General features: G+C 36.3%; 1 protein-coding gene across 1 annotated transcript in view; it reads right to left on the bottom strand.

The window, feature by feature from the left end:
* The window catches only part of RGS22 (regulator of G protein signaling 22), a 181304-nt gene that overhangs the window by 36746 nt on the left and 122381 nt on the right, over nt 1-22177 (bottom strand). The window contains exons 20-23 of the mRNA XM_073794632.1: nt 21295-21363; nt 18712-18873; nt 10459-10638; nt 6164-6322 (exon numbers count right to left, since the gene is read on the bottom strand). Coding sequence (XP_073650733.1) covers nt 6164-6322; nt 10459-10638; nt 18712-18873; nt 21295-21363 — 570 coding nt within the window. The remainder of the gene's footprint in view (nt 1-6163; nt 6323-10458; nt 10639-18711; nt 18874-21294; nt 21364-22177) is intronic.

A 22177-nucleotide genomic window follows, 5' to 3' on the forward strand; every position in this document is an offset into this window, starting at 1 on the left:
AGAATATACAATGGAGAAAAGACAGCCTCTTCAATAAGTGGTGCTGGGAAAACTGGACAGCTTAATGTAAAAGAATGAAATTAGAACACTCCCTAACACCATACACAAAAATAAACTGAAAATGGATTGAAGACCTAAATGTAAGGCCAGACACTATAAAACTCTTAGAGGAAAACATAGGCAGAACACTCCATGACATAAATCACAGCAAGATCCTTTTTGACCCACCTCTTAGAGAAATGGAAATAAAAACAAAAATAAACAAATGGGACCTAATGAAACTTCAAAGCTTTTGCACAGCAAAGGAAAGCATAAACAGGATGAAAAGACAACCCTCAGAATGGGAGAAAATATTTGCAAATGAAGCAACTGACAAAGGATTAATCTCCAAAATTTACAAGCAGCTTATGCAGCTCAATATCAAAAAAACCAAACAACCCAATCCAAAAATGGGCAAAAGACCTAAACAGACATTTCTCCAAAGAAGATATACAGATTGCCAACAAACACATGAAAGGATGTTCAATATCACTAATCATTAGAGAAATGCAAATCAAAACTACAATGAGGTATCACCTCACACCGGTCAGAATGGCCATCATCAAAAAATCTACAAACAATAAATGCTAGAGAGGGTGTGGAAAAAAGGGAACCCTCTTGCACTGTTGGTGGGAATGTAAATTGATACAACCACTATGGAGAACAATATCGAGGTTCCTTAAAAAACTACAAATATAACTACCATACAATCCAGCAATCCCAGTACTGGGCATATACCCTAAGAAAACCATAATTCAGAAAGAGTCATGTACCAGAATGTTCACTGCAGCTCTATTTACAATAGCCAGGACATGGAAGTAACCTAAGTGTCCATCGACAGATGAATGGATAAAGAAGATGTGGCACATATATACAATGGAATATTAGCCATTAAAAAGAAACGCAATTGAGTTATTTGTAGTTAGGTGGATGGACCTAGAGTCTGTCATACAGAGTGAAGTAAGTCAGAAAGAGAAAAACAAATACCATATGCTAACACATATATATGGAATCTAATAAAAAAAAAAGGGTTCTGAAGGACCTAGGGGCAGGACAGGAATAAAGATGCAGAAGTAGAGAATGGACTTGAGGACACTGGGAGGGGAAAGGTAAGCTGGGGTGAAGTAAGAGAGTGGCATTGACATATATACACTACCAAATGTAAAAGAGATAGCTAGTGGGAAGCAGCCACATAGCACAGGGAGATCAGCTCGGTGTTTTGTGACCACCTAGAGGGGTGGGATAGGGAGGGTGGGAGGGAGATGCAAGAGGGAGGAGATATGGGGATATATGTTTATGTATAGCTGTTTCATTTTGTTATAAAGCAGAAACTAACACACCACTGTAAAGCAATTATACGCCAATAAAGATGTTAAAAAAAAGAAACTCAGAACAGAAACAGATAAATTTTAAAAGCCAGTGTAAAATGACAGTTTACTGAACTTACAAAAAGACTGAAAAAAATAAAAATCTCTCAGAAATGAAGCTATAAGGTACCCAAGGGTTCATGAATATCGATCATAAAGAAAGTGTATATATACATATATACACACACATATATAATATGAATATAAATTCCCCTCTTCCAAAGTTGGCAGAAGATATAAACATACAGACTCAAGAACTTGAGTAATGTTCAAACAGAATCAACCCAAAGAAATCTGCACAAGGCACATCATAATCAAAATTCTGAAAACTAAAGACAAAGAAAAGAATTTTGAAAGCAGTAAGTGAGAAACAATACCTTACTTACAGGGAAAAAAGAAAGAAGAAAATAATAAATCTTGGAACATCAAAAAGGAAGAAAAATAGCAAGAGCAAAAGTAAGGGTAAATACAGTAGACTTTTCACCTTGAGTTTCCTGATTTATGTTTGATGGTTGAAGAAAAAATTATACAATTGTCTGATGTGGTTCTCAATATATGTTGAGAAATAGTTAGGATAATTATAAACAGGTGAGGCGAAAGAGACTTAAAGGGAGGTAGTTTCTAGACTCAATCTGGTAAAATGTCAACACCAATAGACTGCGATAAGTTATGCATGTATAATGTGATATCTAAAGCAACCACTGAAACATCCAAACAGAGATACAGCAAAATGAAATTCTAAGAAATGTTCAAGTTAATCCACAGGAATGCGAGACAAAGGAAATAGAACAAAAGAAACAGGGAACAAATAAAACAAAAAATAAAATGGCAGAGTTAAGAACTAACAAATCAATAATGACATTAAAGATACACAGACTAAATATACCAATTAAAAAACAGAAATTCGTAGAGTAGACTAAAAACAAAAACCAAACACCACCACGACACAACTATATGCTGTTTACAGGAAACTTAATTAAAATATAATGATGTAGGCAGTAAAGGAATGGAAAAATATACCATGTGAAAATCAAGATAGCAAGATGGTTCTGTAGCTTTGCAGAAGTTTGGCAGTTCCTCAAAAGGAGCCAACAATTCAACTTCTAGGTCCCAAGAAAAATAAAAACATGTCTATACATAAGGTTGTACAGAATGTTCATAGCAGCATTATTAATAATAGCCAAAAAGTACATTAACTGATGAATGGATAAGCAAACTGTAGTACAGCCATATAGTACAATATTAGTCGGCCGTAAGAAGAATAAAGTAGTGAAACATGCTACAAAATGGATGAACCTTGAAAATATCATGCTAAGTGAAAGAAGCCAGCCATGAAAGGCCACATGCTGTATGATTTAATTTACATGAAATGTCCAGATATAGAAAGTAGATTAGTGGCTTCCAGAGGCTGAGAGGGAAGGAGTAAAGGGGAGTGACTGCTAATGGGTACAGTTTCTTTTGGAGGTGATGAAAATGTTCTAAAATTAAGTAGTAGTGATGGTTGCACAACTCCGTAAATATACTAAAACCACAAAATTGTATATTTTAACAGTGTGAATTTTATGGTATGTGAATTAAATTTCAGTAAAGCTATTATTAAATAAAAGCATGCAAATAAAAGAAGAAGAAGAAGAAGGAGGAGGAGGAGGAGAAGAAGAAGGCAAGAGTGACTACATTAGCATTTTATTGTAATAGCCCAAAATAGAAACCAACTCAAATGTCCTCTAATGAGTGAATGGTTAAAATGTGGTACAATGTACCACAGAGCACTACTCAGCAGTTAAAGAGAACGAACTACGGAAATACACAACAATGTGGATGGATCTCAAGGGTATTTATGTAGAGTGAAAACTGCCAGTCTCAAAGAGTCACATATTGTACGATTCTATTTATATAACATTCTCAAAACGACAAAATTTTCTAAATGGGGAACAGATCCATGGCTAACAGACATTATAATGGGTAATTGGATGGATATGACTTATAGTCACGAGGGACATCTTTGTGGTGCATCTTGAATATCGTTTTGGTTACTTGAATCTACATATGTGACAAAATGGCATAGAACTATACACACACCTTGTATCAATATCAATTTCCTGATTTTACTATTGTATATAGTTAATGTAAGGTGTAGCCACTGGGGGAAACTGGGTGATGGGTACATGGGACTTCTCTACTATCTTTGCAACTTCCTGTGAATGTTAATTATTTCAAAATAAAAATTTTTCTAAAAAATAATTTGGAATTTTAAATTTAAAAATATTATAGCAATAGCATTATTTTGAACATGAAATACTTTGGTATAAATTTCACAAAATATACTCAAGACCTGTCATTGAAAATGACAAATCATCGATGAGAGAAATGAAAGAATAACTAAACAGAGATAAACTGTGTTCATGGAGCAGAAGACACAGTATTGTTACGACATCAGTTCTCAAACTGACCTATATGTTCATTACAATCCTGATCAAAATATCTGAATAGTGAACATGTGAAAAGTTGTTCCACCTTACTAATAATTAGGTGAACGTAAATAAAGGCATCAGCATGATGACATACCACTTGTCATCAACAGACTGACAAAAATTTCAAAGTCTGAACAAACCAAATGGGGAGAAGTAGGAATATAGATTGACACACGCTCATACTCTCTTACTCAGCCATTCCAAAAACATTTTTATACATGTGAATATGAAGACGTTTACAGGAATGTTGTCTGCAGTGCTGTTTGCAATGGTAAAAATTGAAAAAACTCCAACAATAAAGAAATAGGGACTTCCCTGGTGGTGCAGTGGTTAAGAATCCGCCTGCCAATGCCAGGGACACGGGTTCGATCCCTGGTCCGGTAAGATCCCACATGCCGCGGAGCAACTAAATCTGTGCGCCACAACTACTGAGCCTGCGCTCTAGAGCCCGCGAGCCACAACTACTGAAACCCTCACATCTAGAGCCTGTGCTCGGCAACAAGAGAAGCCACCGCAATGAGGAACCCGCGCACCGCAATGAAGAGTAGCCCCCACTCACCACTACTAGAGAAAGGCCGTGTGCAGCAGTGAAGATCCAACGCAGCCAAAACTTAAAAAAAAAAAGTTAAATAAAAATAGTATATTTATTCATATGATGGAAATGCAGCAATTAAACTGAATAAATGAGATCTAAGTAGAGCAGTGTGGGTAGAATTAAAAGACAAAATTGAATTTTAAATGCAAGATGTAGAAAGCACAATATGTGCTATGGAATGAATTGTGTCTCCTCAAATTCATATGTTGGTGCCCTAACTTCCACTGTGTCTGTATCATGAGATAGGGTTTTTAAGAGGTACTTAAGGTTAAATGAGGTCATAAAGGTAGGGTCCTAATCCAAAGAAACTGTGGCTTTATAAGAAGAGGAAGAGAGAGAGAACTCTTTTTCTCCCCAACTTGTGAGGACACAACAAGAAGGTGGCCATTTTCAAGCCAGGAGGAGAGGTCTCACCAAGAATCGTATTAGCTGGCACCTTGATCTGGGACTTCTAGTCTCCAGAACTATGAGGAAATTAATTTCTGTTGTTTAAGCCATCCAGTCTCTGATATTTTGCTATGGTAGCCTGAGAAGACTAATAAAATATGGTACCATTACGTAAGTTAAAATACACACAAAACAGTCCTCTGGATTGTTTATGACTCCATACACCATATAAAACACTATCTTAAAAAGGAGCTGTGAGAATATACCCCAAACTTAATGGTTGCTCTTGGAGATGGGGAGGGTAATAGAACTCAGGGCTGGAGTTAAGAGAGTTTACTGTTCTGCAGTATTTCACTTCTTAAGGAAAAATGAAAAGCAAATGAGGAAAATGTTAACAGTGTTTATTTTGACCTGTGCAAATATGGGTGTTATAATTATATTACTTTTATATCTTTAGATCTTTTTTTTTTTTTTTTTTTTTTTTGCGGTACGCAGGCCTCTCTCACTGTTGTGGCCTCTCCAGTTGCGGAGCACAGGCTCCGGACGCGCAGGCTCAGCGGCCATGGCTCACGGGCCCAGCCGCTCCGCGGCATGTAGGATCCTCCTGGACCGGGGCACGAACCCGTGTCCCCTGCATCGGCAGGCGGACTCTCAACCACTGCGCCACCAGGGAAGCCCCTAGATTATCTTTTAAATTTCTTTTTAAAAACACAATAGGGATAAACTTACAAATAAGATGAAATATATTACTTGTTATCCCTTTTCAAGTCAAGGAAAATAGATAAATATAAAGATAGAGGAACTGATAAATGAATGGTCAGACTAAAAGACAAATAGGCAGGCTGGACAGTTTATGACTTACATTTGTAAATTTCACAGTCATATATCATTCTCTAATTTTAATATTGAAAATGCTGCCCCCAGTACATAGTATTTTTTCATTCATTCCCATATTTATTTGGTAAACAATAATTTATAATTGAGCATGTGCTGGATAGTGGTAGAACTGTTTAATAAGACAGATGGTATCTTTGAGGATCTCAGTCCAGTGAGAAAAACAAATGCAAAAATTTATTCACAAGACAATATAAAGTGTTCTCCAAGAGAGGTACATAGAAGAGATGACATTTGAGATAAATTTTTTAAAATTCAAAAACAAGTCTGAAACCTCTGACTGAAGCCTTTAAAAACCACTAAAATCTGTATTCTATAACTTCTCTGTATTTTTGCTCAGCCTAAATTCTTCTACACATATCGCATAACTTTTAAAAGTCTGATTAAACCCAAAATGATTCTTGTCTCACCTTTGCAAATTTTTCGTCTTCCGTGACTACCGATTTTTTTTCCTGCTTCCTATATTCTTGTCTTCTCTCCAAAACACTCATAATTTTTTTATCAGTTAAGTTCTTCCTAAACTCACAAAACTGAGGCCAAAATTTAAACAGAACTCCAAAAATTGTCATCTGTATATAAAACAAAAGTATGTCTCAGATTACAGTTTTATACAAATGTACCAATTTAAACTCTAATTCACCATAATAATGGATTAACTATTCTATTCTTTAATATACAGCATGTTTCCTCCAACTTATTGTCTCCAGACATCTTGGTATAGTTTAGTTCAGCACATGCTTATCATCAATGTTATTTTACTACCAATGAGAAGTCTTTCTTTTAAGAAAAACATACTCTTAAATACAGTTAAAAGTCACTTTATGCTTTATGTTTCCCTATCCAGTTGATTGTATTAATAAAGAATCCATTAGGTCTTTTTAAATAAGAAATTTATGTTTTCTTTGAAAACATACACCAGTTGATCTGCCACACACTCTGCTGTTTTATGCAAGTATTCCAAATATTCAGTTCATCAAGGGGAACTCCTCTCCAGTCCCCTTTCCCTTCTTTTAGAGCAAGAAAATACCATTTTGCCTCTGGAAAAGCTCTTAAACAAAGCTGCAGATCTAAGAATAAATCTTGAGTAACTTTTAAATGATACAATCTCTCTTTTATGTGAGAGCAAGAAAAGTAACATTTAAAAAGCAGAGTGGTATCCTGCACAAATGCTTTCTTAGGACACTCTACATTAAGTGATTAATTGTGATATTTAAAGAGATAAGAATTGTTGCTCAAATTCCCATGCCAAGTTTTTCCATTAGTTCCAGAGGCATACATTACTTCCTAGAAGGTAGGACTTGCCACATCAGATCAAGTCCAACGTTTTGTTGCTGGGAATGGCCTATACCTAATGCCCTGGAGAAAAATGAACTAACCCATTAGGCTCTAAGCCAGCTCTTCAGGGGGAAAGTGGAATTTTTAAAAAGTAAATGCTGCAGTGACCAACAGCGTCCTGAATTGATATATTTCACGACTCCTCGTTTCTGTACGTGAGTATCATTAGTAAAACTATTTACTCCCTTTACAATACTATCTTGTCATTAAATTCTATAGCCTCTTGGGATTGTGAACACAAAAGCTAAACATACTTTATTTGATGAAGTGCAGGCTTTTAAAAAATTTTCATTTACATTTATCTGCCATGCATTTAATTAAGTAATCCCCTTCTCCAATGTTAAATGATCATGGTACTTTTTATATGCACTTTGTAAACTTAAATACTCCTCCACCTCTATTTACCAACTATATTGACCCTACTTCTCAGTTACCCCTCCAAAACCTGAGTCATTCCCAGCTCTCAAATATATTTATTTTCATTTAGAAGGCTTTCCAGTAAAAGTCACCCTATTAGGACACAATTTTTCAAGGTAGACATAAAAGTGCTCTATTTCTAAAAGTTGCAATTAAGGTTAATAACATACATGTTATTCATGAAAACTGTCCTGTACCTCCAAAACCTTAAAAGATAACCAAACTGTGGATAAGTAAATGTTTTAATAAATATAGAGCTACTTTGCTCACTGCCAGCAGATGGGCAATGCTCTAGTATGAGTGAGAAGGGTCAGTGAAAATATGGCTGGGTGATGAAAACTTTCAAGCTATTAGGAATGCAGATGGGGGACAGGCAGACGCTATATTGCAGCGGTCCCCAACCCCCGGGCCATGGACAGGACCGCACAGCAGGAGATGAGTGGCAGGTGAGCCAGCAAAGCTTCATCTGTATTTACAGCCGCTCCCCATCATTCACAGTACTGCTTGAGCTCCGCCTACTGTCAGATCAGCTGCGGCATTAGATTCTCAAAGGAGCGTGACCCCTTACTGTGAACTGCGCATGTGAGGGATCTAGGTTGTGCGTTCTTTATGAGAATCTAATGCCTGATGATCTGAGGTGGAGCTTAGGCGGTGATGCTAGCACTGGGGAGTGGCTGCAAATACAGATTATCATTAGCAGAGAGGTTTGACTGCACAGAGACCATAATAAATCAACTGCTTGCAGATTCATATCGAAACCCTATCAGTGAGTAGCAAGTGAAAACAAGCTCAGGGTTCCCACTGATTCTGCATTATAGTGACTTGTATAATTATTTCATTATATATTCCAATGTAATAATAATACAAATAAAGTGCACAATAAATGTAATGTGCTTGAATCATCTCAAAACCATCCACCCACGCCCCCGCCCCCGGTCCGTGGAAAAACTGTCTTCCATGAAACCGGACCCTGGTGCCAAAAAGGTTGGGGACCACTGCTATAGTGAAAACAATACTAAAACAGGCATTTTTTACATTTATTATTCAGCCCTTTTGCTCAACTTTGCTCTCATGTCCAATTTGATCTATTCCTGTCATGATCCATCTATTCTCACATCACTCATTCATATGTTCAAAAATGTTACTGAGTGTCGCGCACCCAGGCCACAAAGGCAAATAAGAAACATTCCCTACGCTCAAAGACCTTACAGTCCGATGGGAAAGTGAAGCATGAGAATAGCCATTTTCAATTCTGTGTGATAAGTGTTCTGACAGGGACAAATACAAGATACAATAGAAGCATAAGAGAGAGAAGATGATACTGTAAAAAGCTCTGGAAGCAAGAAAGTAAGCCCTCTTTATGGAAGTACAAATATTTCAGTAAGACTGGGAGACAGATGGCAGGGAGTGGGAAGACATGTGGCTAGAGAAATATGTAGTAAGGAGCTTGGTCTTCATTCTGAAGACAATGGGGAGTAATTGAAATTGAAAGCAGAGAAGTGACATGATCAAATATACATTTTGAAAAGATGGATCTGTCTGCAGTGAGTTAAATGGTTTTGAGAGAGCCTAGAGGCAGGGAATTCTGGTAATCAATGTGAGACATTGCAGATGTGAACTGAGGTAGCAACATGGAGTTGGAGAAAAGTAGATAGAATAACAGATAAGAAGGAGACAAATGGATACATATTAGTGACTGAAGATCTCCAAAGGTAAGGAATGAAGGATAGGGAAGACATGAAGATGGCAACCAGATCTCTGGCTTGCATACCTGGGTAGGAGATATGCCATTCTCTGAGCTTCCTTACAGAACACAGAAACAATAGATTTGGTGAGGTAAGGCTCCTAAATATTTTCTTGTTTTCTGATACTCCAAAGTCCATATTTAAGATATGTTTGGGACTTTGTTTTGGGAAATCAGGTAGGAGGCCTAAACTAGAGGACTCCAATAAAGTTCACTGGCTGCAATCCCTGGACAGTGCAGTGGAACCAACCTACGTAAGCAGCTCCAGACATTCACCATCAGACTTGAGGCTAGACGGTCTCCCGGCTATCAGGAGACCTAGGCTAGGCTAAGTGATCTTTTCATTAACAGATGCTACAATTCTGACACCATGTTTTTTCTATTTCTCTCTAGCACATCCTCAATCATTCTTCTTTATTTTTGCCTATTCAATGCATAATTGGATTGTGAGTCTACTTTCAGTTCCTTTTAGGACTTAGAACACAGCTGGCTTGCAAATGAGTATTAAGGAATAATGGTCTTTTTCCATGCTCAAAGGCAATCATACCCTAAATCTCTGTTTCATATCACTTAAATTGTGACATGGCCTTCCCTATTACCCCTATTATTATGTATTTTTCTTAATCATTTTTCAGGAACATCACTAAAAGGCTTTTCAAAATGCAAATAAATTATGTTCAGCAAATCACTGTTTTCTATTATTTACCCTAAAAAGAAGTAACTTGAGTAGGTTAACAGCCATGATTTTCCTTTCATGAGCTTGTGTACTTTATGTTGGTTGGGTACTTAAATCTCCTCTCACTTATTTTATGAGCTATGTGAATATTCCAACCTTTAAAAATACACAAATCTTGGGACACACATTTTACACATTTTTGTGGTAGCAGACATTTTAAAAGGAAATATGAATGGTGGGAAAGGAAGGAGGAATTAGCTGTAGTTTTATAAGTTAGAAATAAAATGATAACCATGCAAAGTCAAAGTACAGAATTTAAATAATTGTATTTGCTGTATACTATCATGAACAAAATAGTAAGTTACTAGTTTCTATGTTCTGTGGCATATGCAATATTTTTTAAATTAAATAGAATAACCCAGGATTAGGAGGATTAGAGCCTTGCCAAATATGAATAATGCAAAAACTTTTAAAGAATATCTAGATTGTTTATCTATTTTAAAGTATGCTTACTACATGCCCTGATTTCTTACCTGTGCCTCTCTAAATACATATGGTCCCAACTCCTTCCTGTGTTCAATAATCTTCTGGGCTTGCTCTAATGGAATGTCAATTTGTAAAGCTGGTGGAATACTGGAATTAATAAAGCAGTTGATAATAGTCATGATCTTCTTGTGGATGAGGGATTCACTACAATGAGAATGGCACAAGTCCTAAACAAGGAGGAAAGATAGAACAATATATGATTAATGCATTAATAGAATACTTTATAGAATGTGTCAATATGTCTGTCAGTAAATATATATATATTTTAACTTCAGGTCAAGAGGTTACTAGGACATGTCAAGACTATCTTAAAAGATCATAGCTTTTATTTCACTTGGATTTGAAAAACCTAAGAAATTTTTTTCTTTATTGCTCCTACCCTGTGTCTTCATATCTATGTGTGTCTCATTGATAGCATCTAGTTCCATGTTTTTCCCATCTATTCTGTCAATCTCTGTCTTTTAAAGGAACCTAAGACTTTGATGCACATACCTTACGTAAATACGGGTTTCATTTAATCCTCATTGTTTCTTCTCCTGGCAAAGGAGCAGCTTTAGTGTCTACTTTGACTCATTTAACAAATTCATATTAAGTTCCTGCTACATGCCAGATGAGCCCCAAGACACAGCACCTGTCCTGTAAAGCCTCAATATCTACTGGCATCATAAAAATCAGATCAGAAATTAATGAAAAAGAAATGAAGGAAACAATAGCAAAGATCAATAAAATTAAAAGCTGGTTCTTTGAGAAGATAAACAAAATTGATAAACCATTAGCCAGACTCATCAAGAAAAAAAGGGAGAAGACTCAAATCAACAGAATTACAAATGAAAAAGGAGAGGTAACAACTGACACTGCAGAAATACAAAGGATCATAAGAGATTGCTACAAGCAACTCTATGTCAATAAAATAGACAACCTGGAAGAAATGGAAAAATTCTTATAAAAGCACAACCTTCCGAGACTGAACCAGGAAGAAACAGAAAACATAAACAGACCAATCACAAGTAATGAAATTGAAACTGTGATTAAAAATCTTCCAACAAACAAAAGCCCAGGACCAGATGGCTTCACAGGTGAATTCTATCAAACATTTAGAGAAAAGCTAACACCTATCCTTCTCAAACTCTTCCAAAATATAGCAGAGGGAGGAACACTCCCAAACTCATTCTAGGGGGCCCCTATCACTCTGATACCAAAACTAGATAAAAGATGTTACAAAAAAAGAAAACTACAGGCCAATATCACTGATGAACATAGATGCAAAAATCCTCAATAAAATACCAGTAAACAGAATCCAACAGCACATTAAAAGTATCATACACCATGATCAAGTGGGGTTTAGTCCAGGAATTCAAGGATTCTTCAATATACACAAATCAATCACTGTGATACACCATATTAACAAACTAAAGGATAAAACCCATAGGACAATCTCAATAGATGCAGAAAAAGCTTTTGCCAAAATTCAACACCCATTTATGATAAAAAGTCTCCAGAAAGTAGGCGTAGAGGGAACTTACCTCAACATAATAAAGGCCATATATGACAAACCCACAGCCAACATTTTTCTCAATGGTGAAAAACTGAAACCATTTCCTCTAAGATCAGGAAAAGACAAGATTACCCATTCTCCCTGCTATTATTCAACACAGTTTTGGAAGTTTTAGCTACAGCAATCAGAGAAGAAAAAGAAATAAAAGGAATCCAAATCAGAAAAGAAGTAAAGCTGTCAGTGTTTGCAGATGACATGATACTATACATAGAGAATCCTAAAGATGCTACCAGAAAACTACTAGAGCTAATCAATGAATTTGGTAAAGTAGCAGGATACAAAATTAATGCACAGAAATCTCTTGCATTCCTATACACTAATGATGAAAAACCTGAAAGAGAAATTAAGGAAACACTCCCCATTACCATTACAACAAAAAGAATAAAATAGCTGGAATAAACCTACTTAAGGAGACAAAAGACCTGTATGCAGAAAACTATAAGACACTGTTGAAAGAAATTAAAGATGATACAAACAGATGGAGACATATATACCATGTTCTCGGATTAGAAGAATCAACACTGTGAAAATGACTACACTACCCAAAACAATCTACAGATTTCATGAAATCCCTATCAAACTACCAATGGCATTTTTCACAGAACTAGAACAAAAAGTTTCACAATTTGTATGGAAACACAAAAGACCCCAAATAGCCAAAGCAATCTTGAGAAAGAAAAACGGAGCAGGAGGAATCAGGCTCCCTGACTTCAGACTATACCTCAAATCTACAGTAATCAAGACAGTATGGTACTGGCACAAAAGCAGAAATATAGATCAATGGAACAGGATAGAAAGCCCAGAGATAAACCCACGCACATATGGTCACCTTATCTTTGATAAAGGAAGCAAGAATATACAATGGAGAAAAGACAGCTTCTTCAATAAGTGGTACTGGGAAAACTGGACAGCTACATGTAAAAGAATGATATTAGAACACTCCCTTACACCATACACAAAAATAAACTGAAAATGGATTGAAGACCTAAATGTAAGGCCAGACACTATCAAACTCTTAGAGGAAAACATAGGCAGAACACTCTATGACATAAATCACAGCAAGATCCTTTTTGACCCACCTCCTAGAGAAATGGAAATAAAAACAAAAATAAACAAATGCAACCTAATGAAACTTCAAAGCTTTTGCACAGCAAAGGAAACCATAAACAAGATGAAAAGACAACCCTCAGAATGGGAGAAAATATTTGCAAATGAAGCAACTGACAAAGGATTAATCTCCAAAATATATAAACATCTCAGGCAGCTCAATATCAAAAAAACAAACAACTCAATCCAAAAATGGGCAGAAGACCTAAACAGACATTTCTCCAAAGAAGATATACAGATTGCCAACAAACACATGACAGGATGTTCAATATCACTAATCATTAGAGAAATGCAAATCAAAACTACAATGAGGTATCACCTCACACCGGTCAAAATGGCCATCATCAAAAAATATACAAACAATAAATGCTGGAGAGGGTGTGGAGAAAAGGGAACCCTCTTGCACTGTTGGTGGGAATGTAAATTGATACAGCCACTATGGAGAACAGTATCGAGGTTCCTTAAAAAAATTAAAAATATAACTAACATAGGACCCAGCAATACCACTACTGGGCATATACCCTGAGAAGACCATAATTCAAAAAGAGTCATGTACCACAATGTTCATTGCAGCTCTATTTACAATAGCCAGGTCATGGAAGCAACCTAAGTGTCCATCGACAGATGAATGGATAAAGAAGATGTGGCACATATATACAATGGAATATTACTCAACCATAAAAAGAAATGAAATTGAGTTACGTGTAGTGAGGTGGATGGACCTAGAGTCTGTCATACAGAGTGAAGTAAGTCAGAAAGAAAAACAAATACCGTATGCTAACGTATATATATGGAATCGAAAAAAAAGTGGTTCTGAGGAACCTAGGGGCAGGACAGGAATAAAGACGCAGACGTAGAGAATGGACTTGAAGATGTGGGGAGGGGGAAGGGTAAGCTGGGATGAAATGAGAGAGTAGCAATGACATATATACATGACCAAATGTAAAATAGATAGCTAGTGGGAAGAAGCTGCATTGCACAGCGAGATCAGCTCAGTGTTTTGTGACCACCTAGAGGGGTGGGATAGGGAGGGTGGGAGGGAGACTCAAGAGGGAGGGCGGGAGGGAGACTCAAGAGGGAGGGCATATGGGGATATATGTATACATCTAGCTGATTCACTTTGTTATACAGCAGAAACTAACACACCATTTTAAAGAAATTATACTCCAATAAAGATGTTCAAAAAAAATTTCTACTGGAAGAGAAGCATGAAAAACGTTTTTCCAATCCGAGATAGTTAATAAGTGGTAATGATAAAGGTATACACAGGGCCCTAGGAGAGCACCCTACTCAACTTACTGGTGGATGCAAAAGCTTTTTCTACCATAACTGCTTCTACAGCAAGGTGATTTAGGCTCAAAAAGGCTAGCAACAGAAGCGGGAATGCTGGTGGTTACAGGTGTATTATTATGCATCTCTTAGGATCTATATTTTTTCAGATAACCTATTATATTTTCATCTTTATAGCTAAAGAATTTAAAAATAGTAATTGTACATTAAAAAGACCCAGTTTTATGTCACAGATGTAAGGCTATCACTTTTTAAAATAAAGAGGTAGCTTAGCTTGAATTATGACATTTTTTATCAAAGACATTCTCTAAATCACTAGAAAGCACACAAATTTGGAAACTTGTAATTCTAGGCTGGAAATAAGCCAACATTTATTAAGTAGTTACTGTATGACAGGCATTGTAATAACTATCTTACGGACAGTATTAAAGAAAGAAAATTTCTAGAGCTTGCCATATAAAACTTTACATATATAAATTTGGCATAAGTTATATGTGAAAAAATCTTGATATAAATGTTACACTGAGATAACAGTTAGCATTTTTTACTCAATTTAGTATTCCCTCTGAAAATGCCTATTTATAACACATATGTTTGGTATGTTACCAAAAATTAAATTTTTTGCCATTACTAGGGAAATGATCATATATTTGGTGAGCCTGGCTTATTATTATGGAATATAAGGATTATGAAATAAAAACAAATTTGTGAAATTATACGGTTTTAATTTTAAGAGTATAGAGATAGAATTTAGATAGAATCAGGATTGGTATTTTTTCTAGTTGTTCTGCCCTACTATACCTTTAGCGAGTTCACTTTTACCTATCATTGAGGCCTATGTGTTAAGCACATAGTTGACCGTTGAACAACGTGGGGGTTAGGGGCACCAACCCTGCCTAGCAGTTGGAAATCCACGTATAACTTTACAGTTGGCCATCTGCTTCTGTGGTTCCACATCCTTGGATTCAACCAACAGTGGATTGTGAAGTACTGTAGTCTGAATTTATTGAAAAAAATTCAGATATAAGCGGACCTTGCAGTTCAAACCTGTGTTGTTCAAGGTTCAACTGTACTGTCCTCTAGTAAACTTTCTGTGTCTACTTCAGTCCAGGAGATGGCCATCTTAGGTATTTCCATTTTACCCTGTGCTTCTCCCACCACTACACTAATCACGCTCTTATAATCACTTTGCCTATCACTTGTCTGTCCCTCCCCTAACACTGTAAGCCCTGACAGAAAAGACTGTCTTGATCACAGTTGTATCCTCAGGATTTAGCCTGGCCCTTGATAGGTGCTGAAAAAGTATTTCTTGGATGTATATTTCCTTCAGGTCTTTTCTCTATGGGGACGGACACACACACACACACACACACACACTTTGTATTAAATCATACTGCTTTCTAGTAGCTAGGTTTTAAAAAAATCAGTAAGATGAATACCTTTTTTCATTGATTAATCTCCTATAGCATAATTTTTAATGGCTGCAGAGTATTCTACTGTATAGATGTATCATAATTAAAATAACCAATGTCCTGTTGTTGTACATCAGGGTTCTTTCCAATTTTTCACAATTCAGAATAATGTTTGATTAAGATCACTGTAGTCATCTCTTTACATATTACTACAATCATCACTGGGAGGGAGCATAACTTAGTGATTAAGGGCAGAAGCTTTAGCAATAGAATGTCTTAGTTCAAATTCCAGCTCTACTACTTAATTAGCTGTATGATGTCAGAAGTTTCTTAACTTCTCTGTGCCTTAGCTTCTTCATCTGTAAAATGGTGAGAATTAACAGTTTTGACCTAGGATTCTTATAAAGAATAAAGTCGTTATTACATGAAAAGCATTAAGGTAATATCTGACAGATGTGAACACTTAATATGAGTAAGCCATATAAAAGTGAGCACAGTAGGGGCTTCCCTGGTGGTGCAGTGGTTGAGAGTCCGCCTGCCGATGCAGGGGACACGGGTTCGTGCCCCGGTCCGGGAAGATCCCACATGCCGCGGAGCAGCTAGGCCCGTGAGCCATGGCCACTGAGCCTGCGCGTCTGGAGCCTGTGCTCCGCAACGGGAAAGGCCAAAACAGTGAGAGGCCCGCGTACCGCAGAAAAAGAAAAAAATAAAAGTGAGCACAGTAAGACTTGCTAGGTGGAATGCTTTCCCCCTGGTAAACTTCTTCAAGACCCATTTCAAGTATCATCACTTCTTATTTATTTATTTTTAATTTATTTATTTATTTATTTTTGGCTGTTTGGGTCTTCGTTGCTGCGCATGGGCTTTCTCTAGTTGCAGTGAGCAGGGGCTAATCTTTGTTGCAGTGCGTGGGCTTCTCACTGTGGTGGCTTCTCTTGTTGCAGAGCACGGGCTCTAGGCACGTGGGCTTTAGTAGTTGTGGCACATGGGCTCAGCAGTTGTGGCTCACGGGCTCTAGAGTGCAGGGTCAGTAGTTGTGGTGCACAGGCTTAGTTGCTCTGCGGCATGTGGGATCTTCCGGGACCAGGGCTCCTGCACTGGCAGGCGGATTCTTAACCACTGCGCCACCAGGAAAGTCCCACTTCTTTTTTAAAAAATTTTTGTTGGAGTATAGCTGATTTACAATGTTGTGTTAGTTTCTGCTGTACAGCGAAGTGAATCCGTTATGCATACATACATAACCACTCTTTTTCAGATTCTTTTCCCATATAGGTCATTACACACTATTGAGTAGAGTTCCCTATAAGTATCGTCACTTCTGTTGAGACCTCTCTGAGCTACCACCCTCCCTGAATCATTTTCCCCTCTGTGCCCAAATTATAACTAGTTAGAACAGGGATCATAATCAATGTTATTTCATGATATTTTGTTTTCATGGATGATTCCCTCCTCAAAGGAGGGCAGTGTATTTTATCCATTTTTTTATTCCTACAATCTAGCATAATAGTTGGCACATTAGTGATTTAGTAAATGCTTACTGAATAAACAAATTTACCCTTGAAGCATGATTTTTAAAAGCTACCTAGTATTATATGTCCTCCGTTCTATACCACAGAAAAGATATTTAAATGAAGACCAAGGGCAGCCTTGAAGGAGAAACAGTCACAAAGTTAAGGGCTGACTATGTATGAGTCTGTTTTCTTAAATGCTTATTTTGCACAGTTTATCTCATTACCTCTTATCCTAGCAGGGTTGGACTTACTCATGTTCATTTCAGCTTAAAGACTGTTCTGCTCACTCATAATAATTTCCTGTTATGGAAAACAGACTCTACCTCCTTTTTAATTTCCAAAAAAATTATCTTAGTATTACTTATCTTGTGATAGATTTAAAAAAAACTTATCTCAAAATACTTTTTTTTTTCTGAGGAAATTTCCATGTTGACAAAGGTACAAAAACTGGTGATAACAGAAAAGGGTAGAAAACAGTTTCATGGAATGCTGGAGAAAGTCTGGAAGTAAGATTGTATTGAGCAACTATTAACTATATAGAATAAATATGCTGCAGAGTATTAGTACTGCATAATATTATACATACGTAGATTATAGGCCAATTGAAAGCATTATCCTCTTAAATTCCAGCTTTAGTTTTACTCCCTACTTTTATAATGGGATTAAATAGGCTGCTTGCAAGGAAATGAGCCTGCTAACCCTGGGAGCAAGGATGCCTACTCTTAGGTATTTCTAGACAACATTCCTGTATTCAAGTCTAGATTACATAACCTAGGAAGTCCTTTCCTCCTCCTCAATGCACAGATTCTATATGATTCCATCAAACACTTAAACCTGACAATAAAATGCTTTTGCACCTAATAACTTGTTCTTTCACTTATTTATTTTAAGAATTTGGCCATTCTAATAGTAAAGCCTCTCTCATCTCTGTTGTTTATTTATTTGTAATCCACTATCTTTTATTACTATTGCTGCAAATATGGTTAGGAGGAATTCTTGTAAACAGGTCTTGGTTAAAGTACTGAATATGAATATCTTCAGCAAAAATGTGTATAGTACATTTATAGATAAGCAATATGCAAAAATATAGTTAAAACTTTTCAGGAAGATTCTCATTAGATCATAATATACGTGAAACCTTGAAAAACCTAATACTATCATTTCAGGGCTAACTCTTACTTTTCACTCTATAATAATAAATGTATCTAACACAGAACAATAGATACCTCAATATTTACACATTGGTATGAAAACATCGAAGTTGGGATATCTTATACAAATTTTGTCCAAAAAGTTAGGAAACTGATATGTTAATGCATCTCCTCCTTGAAAAGAGGTGGTTTTCTCCAGCTTCGAATACAATACCTTATACTTTTGTACTTCTTGCCAAAAGAGCACCCCATTTTCCAATAAATCTCCTTTTAGAGCCACAAACTGTTGAAACTGTCTTGCGGTAATTGGATTCAATAATGCTTTACGGAAAGCAATGATATCACAAGATGACGATATCCACTTACTCTCCACAGGCTGTCCAAATCAGAGAATACAGAAAATTAGCTGTGTTCTAAAAGTTAATAATAAAGTCATTTATTAGGCTGAAAATTACCAACTTCTATCTCCTTTATTTTTGGCGGTTGAAATTTACGGCATGGATAAATAGAATTTGGCAGCTCTCCTCTGTTCTCCCTTTTGTTTCCTTTGTATTTTTATGGCATCAGTTTTTTAAGAGGTGGAGAGAAAAAGAAATGATTGGATGACTTAGAACATATGAGTACATTAAGAATGTTAACAATCATTATAGTTTGGGACTATGGTGAAAAACTACACTTTGGCGTACAGTATGAGTTCTGTGCTTAAACAGAACAAAGTAATCATAATGTTATAATTATTATTTTATAATTATATATATTATATGTTATACATTAATATGCAATTTTCCTGTCTTTTAAAAAGTAAAAACAGTTGAACATTTAAGATATTTTTCAAAAATTTTAGAAAAAATTACCAATTAATCTTATTAATTTAAATAGGAAATTTACTGTGGAGCTTCACTATAATTCTATCCTAGAAAGATCATGGTTTTTTTTGGCCACGCTGTGCCGCTTGTGGGACTTTAGTTTCCTGACCAGGGATTGAACCTGGGCCACAGCAGTGAAAGTGCTGAGTCCTAACCACTGGACTGTCACGGAATTCCCAAAAGATCATGTTTTTAGGCAAGACATCTTTATATTATTTTAATAATAAATTACTATTAATAATTAATAACCGGAGGAAATAATTATCAGTGCATATTTTTAAAAATAAACTTTCTCTGACCCAGGATTCACTTTACACAACAAAAAAGCCATGTTGTTTTACTAATGCTTAAAGGTATTACTTATTTTATCTTCACAATTCTGAAGTATACGATGTCTACTTTTTTTACCTTGACCATTTTAGATCACATATTCATCCTCTTTTAGCCTCTCAGATTAAGAAAAATAATAGATTTTATTGAATTTACTGAATAGATTTTTTTTCATTTGATAAATTTATTGAAGTGCCCCAAATCTGAGTTTAGCCTACAACCATGAAAGGAAGCATCACTCTAAAGGTAATATTTTAGATGAACTTAGGAATTATAGTAACAATCAATGACAAATATCCATTGCACACGATAAATACCCATTACTGACAATGCATAAAATAAGTTCCTTGAAACAAATCATGTGTGACCAACAATATAAGCATTTTAAGAGAGTTATGTAAAAAGTCTATGGGAATGCAAAGGAAGGAGTAACTAATTCTGCCTGGAGGAGTAAGAGCTTTACAGAGAAGGGCTTTGAGGATGACATCTGAGCTGGAAACTGAAAAGCGAAGGCAACTCCAGGCACTCTAGATGAACGGTGGTGCTTTTACCCCAGATAAAGTAAATAGATGTCTATCACTATTTTAGTGAGGCACATGTGGTGTTCCAAGGACAAAAAGTTAAGACCATCACCAGATGGTCCATATTAAAATTATAGCCCTATAAATAGGAACAACTATGTATTAGACTGGGATGTTTATTTAAAACCCACTCAACAAATAATGTTTTAAGACCTGCTTCTTAAGATACTAAACTTAGTAATTTAACTAAAACCCGTAATTTAACTAAACAGAAAATACCATAATATATAATGTACGATAATATGACATATAAGCCCATTCTATTTAGTATTTTTAAAAAAATACATAGCAAAGGACAAATATAAGAACAGTTTGTTTCCTTTCAAGAGGAAAATACAGGAAAAAAGCATCCTAACAGATACATACACTCCTCTAACAGTCGAATAGATTTTTATCTTTGTTAGGTTGTAGGGGGTCACCTGGGTCTAGTTTGACATTTTATCAAGACCTATAGAAGGACGAATACACATACATTTGTAGGCTCAAAAAGACTGTGTTTATCATGCTTGTTAAGAAGCAAAACAGGCAATTTCTAGGAAGGTATCATATTGTAGTGGTTTAAATAAGCGCCAAAATGATAGCTATCTTAATTCTTTTAAAGTTAAAATGCAATTCTAAATAAAGAGGATAATGTAAGATAATTTAAGTTGCTGATTCTGCTGCATACTCCCCATTCTTTTTGTGTAAACCACTCCCAATAATAAATAAACTACCATATGCTGGAATGATCAGCCTGTCTCAATAAATCCATCACAAGCAAAACAACTAAAAATACACATTTAAAGTCCAATCCCACACTTCTAGGGTTGAGCAGGCTAAGGGACTCTTTAAGAAGAGGGCTCTAGTAGAATCACACTTCCCTGCAGATTCCATTAGCGAGTTAAGAACAGTGTCAGCATCTGGTGGCTTAGAAAACAGCATTATCTACAATGAGGGTCTCTGTACAAGAAGAGGAAGAAAAACAATACTTTGACAGTGGAACTTACAAGAGGAAGAACATAACGAACAAATATTACTTGCCTTCCAGACTCCAATCTTCCTTTCATGCTTCTGTAGTAAAAGTTCTTCAGCTATGTCTCTCACCTGTACCTAGAAGCAAACCAATGATTTTATCCGAGTTATTCAGAATGTCTACAGTATTGAAATCATTTACTGATTTAACAGCTTTAAAAAATGAGGTAAAGGTCAGTGTGAATAAGAGAAAGAACAGGAGAAAGAGGATAAGACTTAGAAATGGAAGCCCTGTCCATGTCCCCGGGCAAGTCACTCAAATTCTCTTAACAGTCTCCTCATCTGCAAAATGGAGATAATAATACCTGAGTGTATTGCCCCAAAGGTAGACAACAGTTTCACTTGGGCCCCATAGAAACTGAAGCGGGAAGGATGATTAGGACTTCCCAAATTTTTGTGTATTTTCTAGCCACGACTAATTTTAGATGAGCACAAAAGTTACTCAACACAGGGAGGTAATACAGTAGATATTTCTCGAGGTTATTGCCTATTCACAATATTTTCCCTTTTTTGGGAACCACTCCTGCCAAATCTGTGCTATGTGACTCTACCTCCCTGTCTATAGCAGGTAGATCCAGGAGCTGACCCAGACAGACAGGGACTAGAATCACTGCTGCTCAGTCTTTTGGTAGCCACAGCCTGGAGAAAAGATCTGAGAATTCTTCTTGCTGGGTTCCCAGGGCTGTCCTGGCCCCTGGCCCTTGCAAAGCTTGGGTGCCAACTCTTTCCCTAAATGTGTGAGATGCTCCAGCATCATTTTATTAAAAATTCTCGATCTTCCTTCTCTTCTGTCTTTGGCTTTAAGGTTGCCAGAATCAGTGAATGTTGCTGGCCACACACAGAATTGCTAAGTTAGGAAGGAGCTGTAAATTACAATAAAGTTATTGTGGTA

Source organism: Tursiops truncatus, chromosome 17, assembly GCF_011762595.2.
Source record: "Tursiops truncatus isolate mTurTru1 chromosome 17, mTurTru1.mat.Y, whole genome shotgun sequence".
Lineage (NCBI taxonomy): Eukaryota > Metazoa > Chordata > Mammalia > Artiodactyla > Delphinidae > Tursiops > Tursiops truncatus.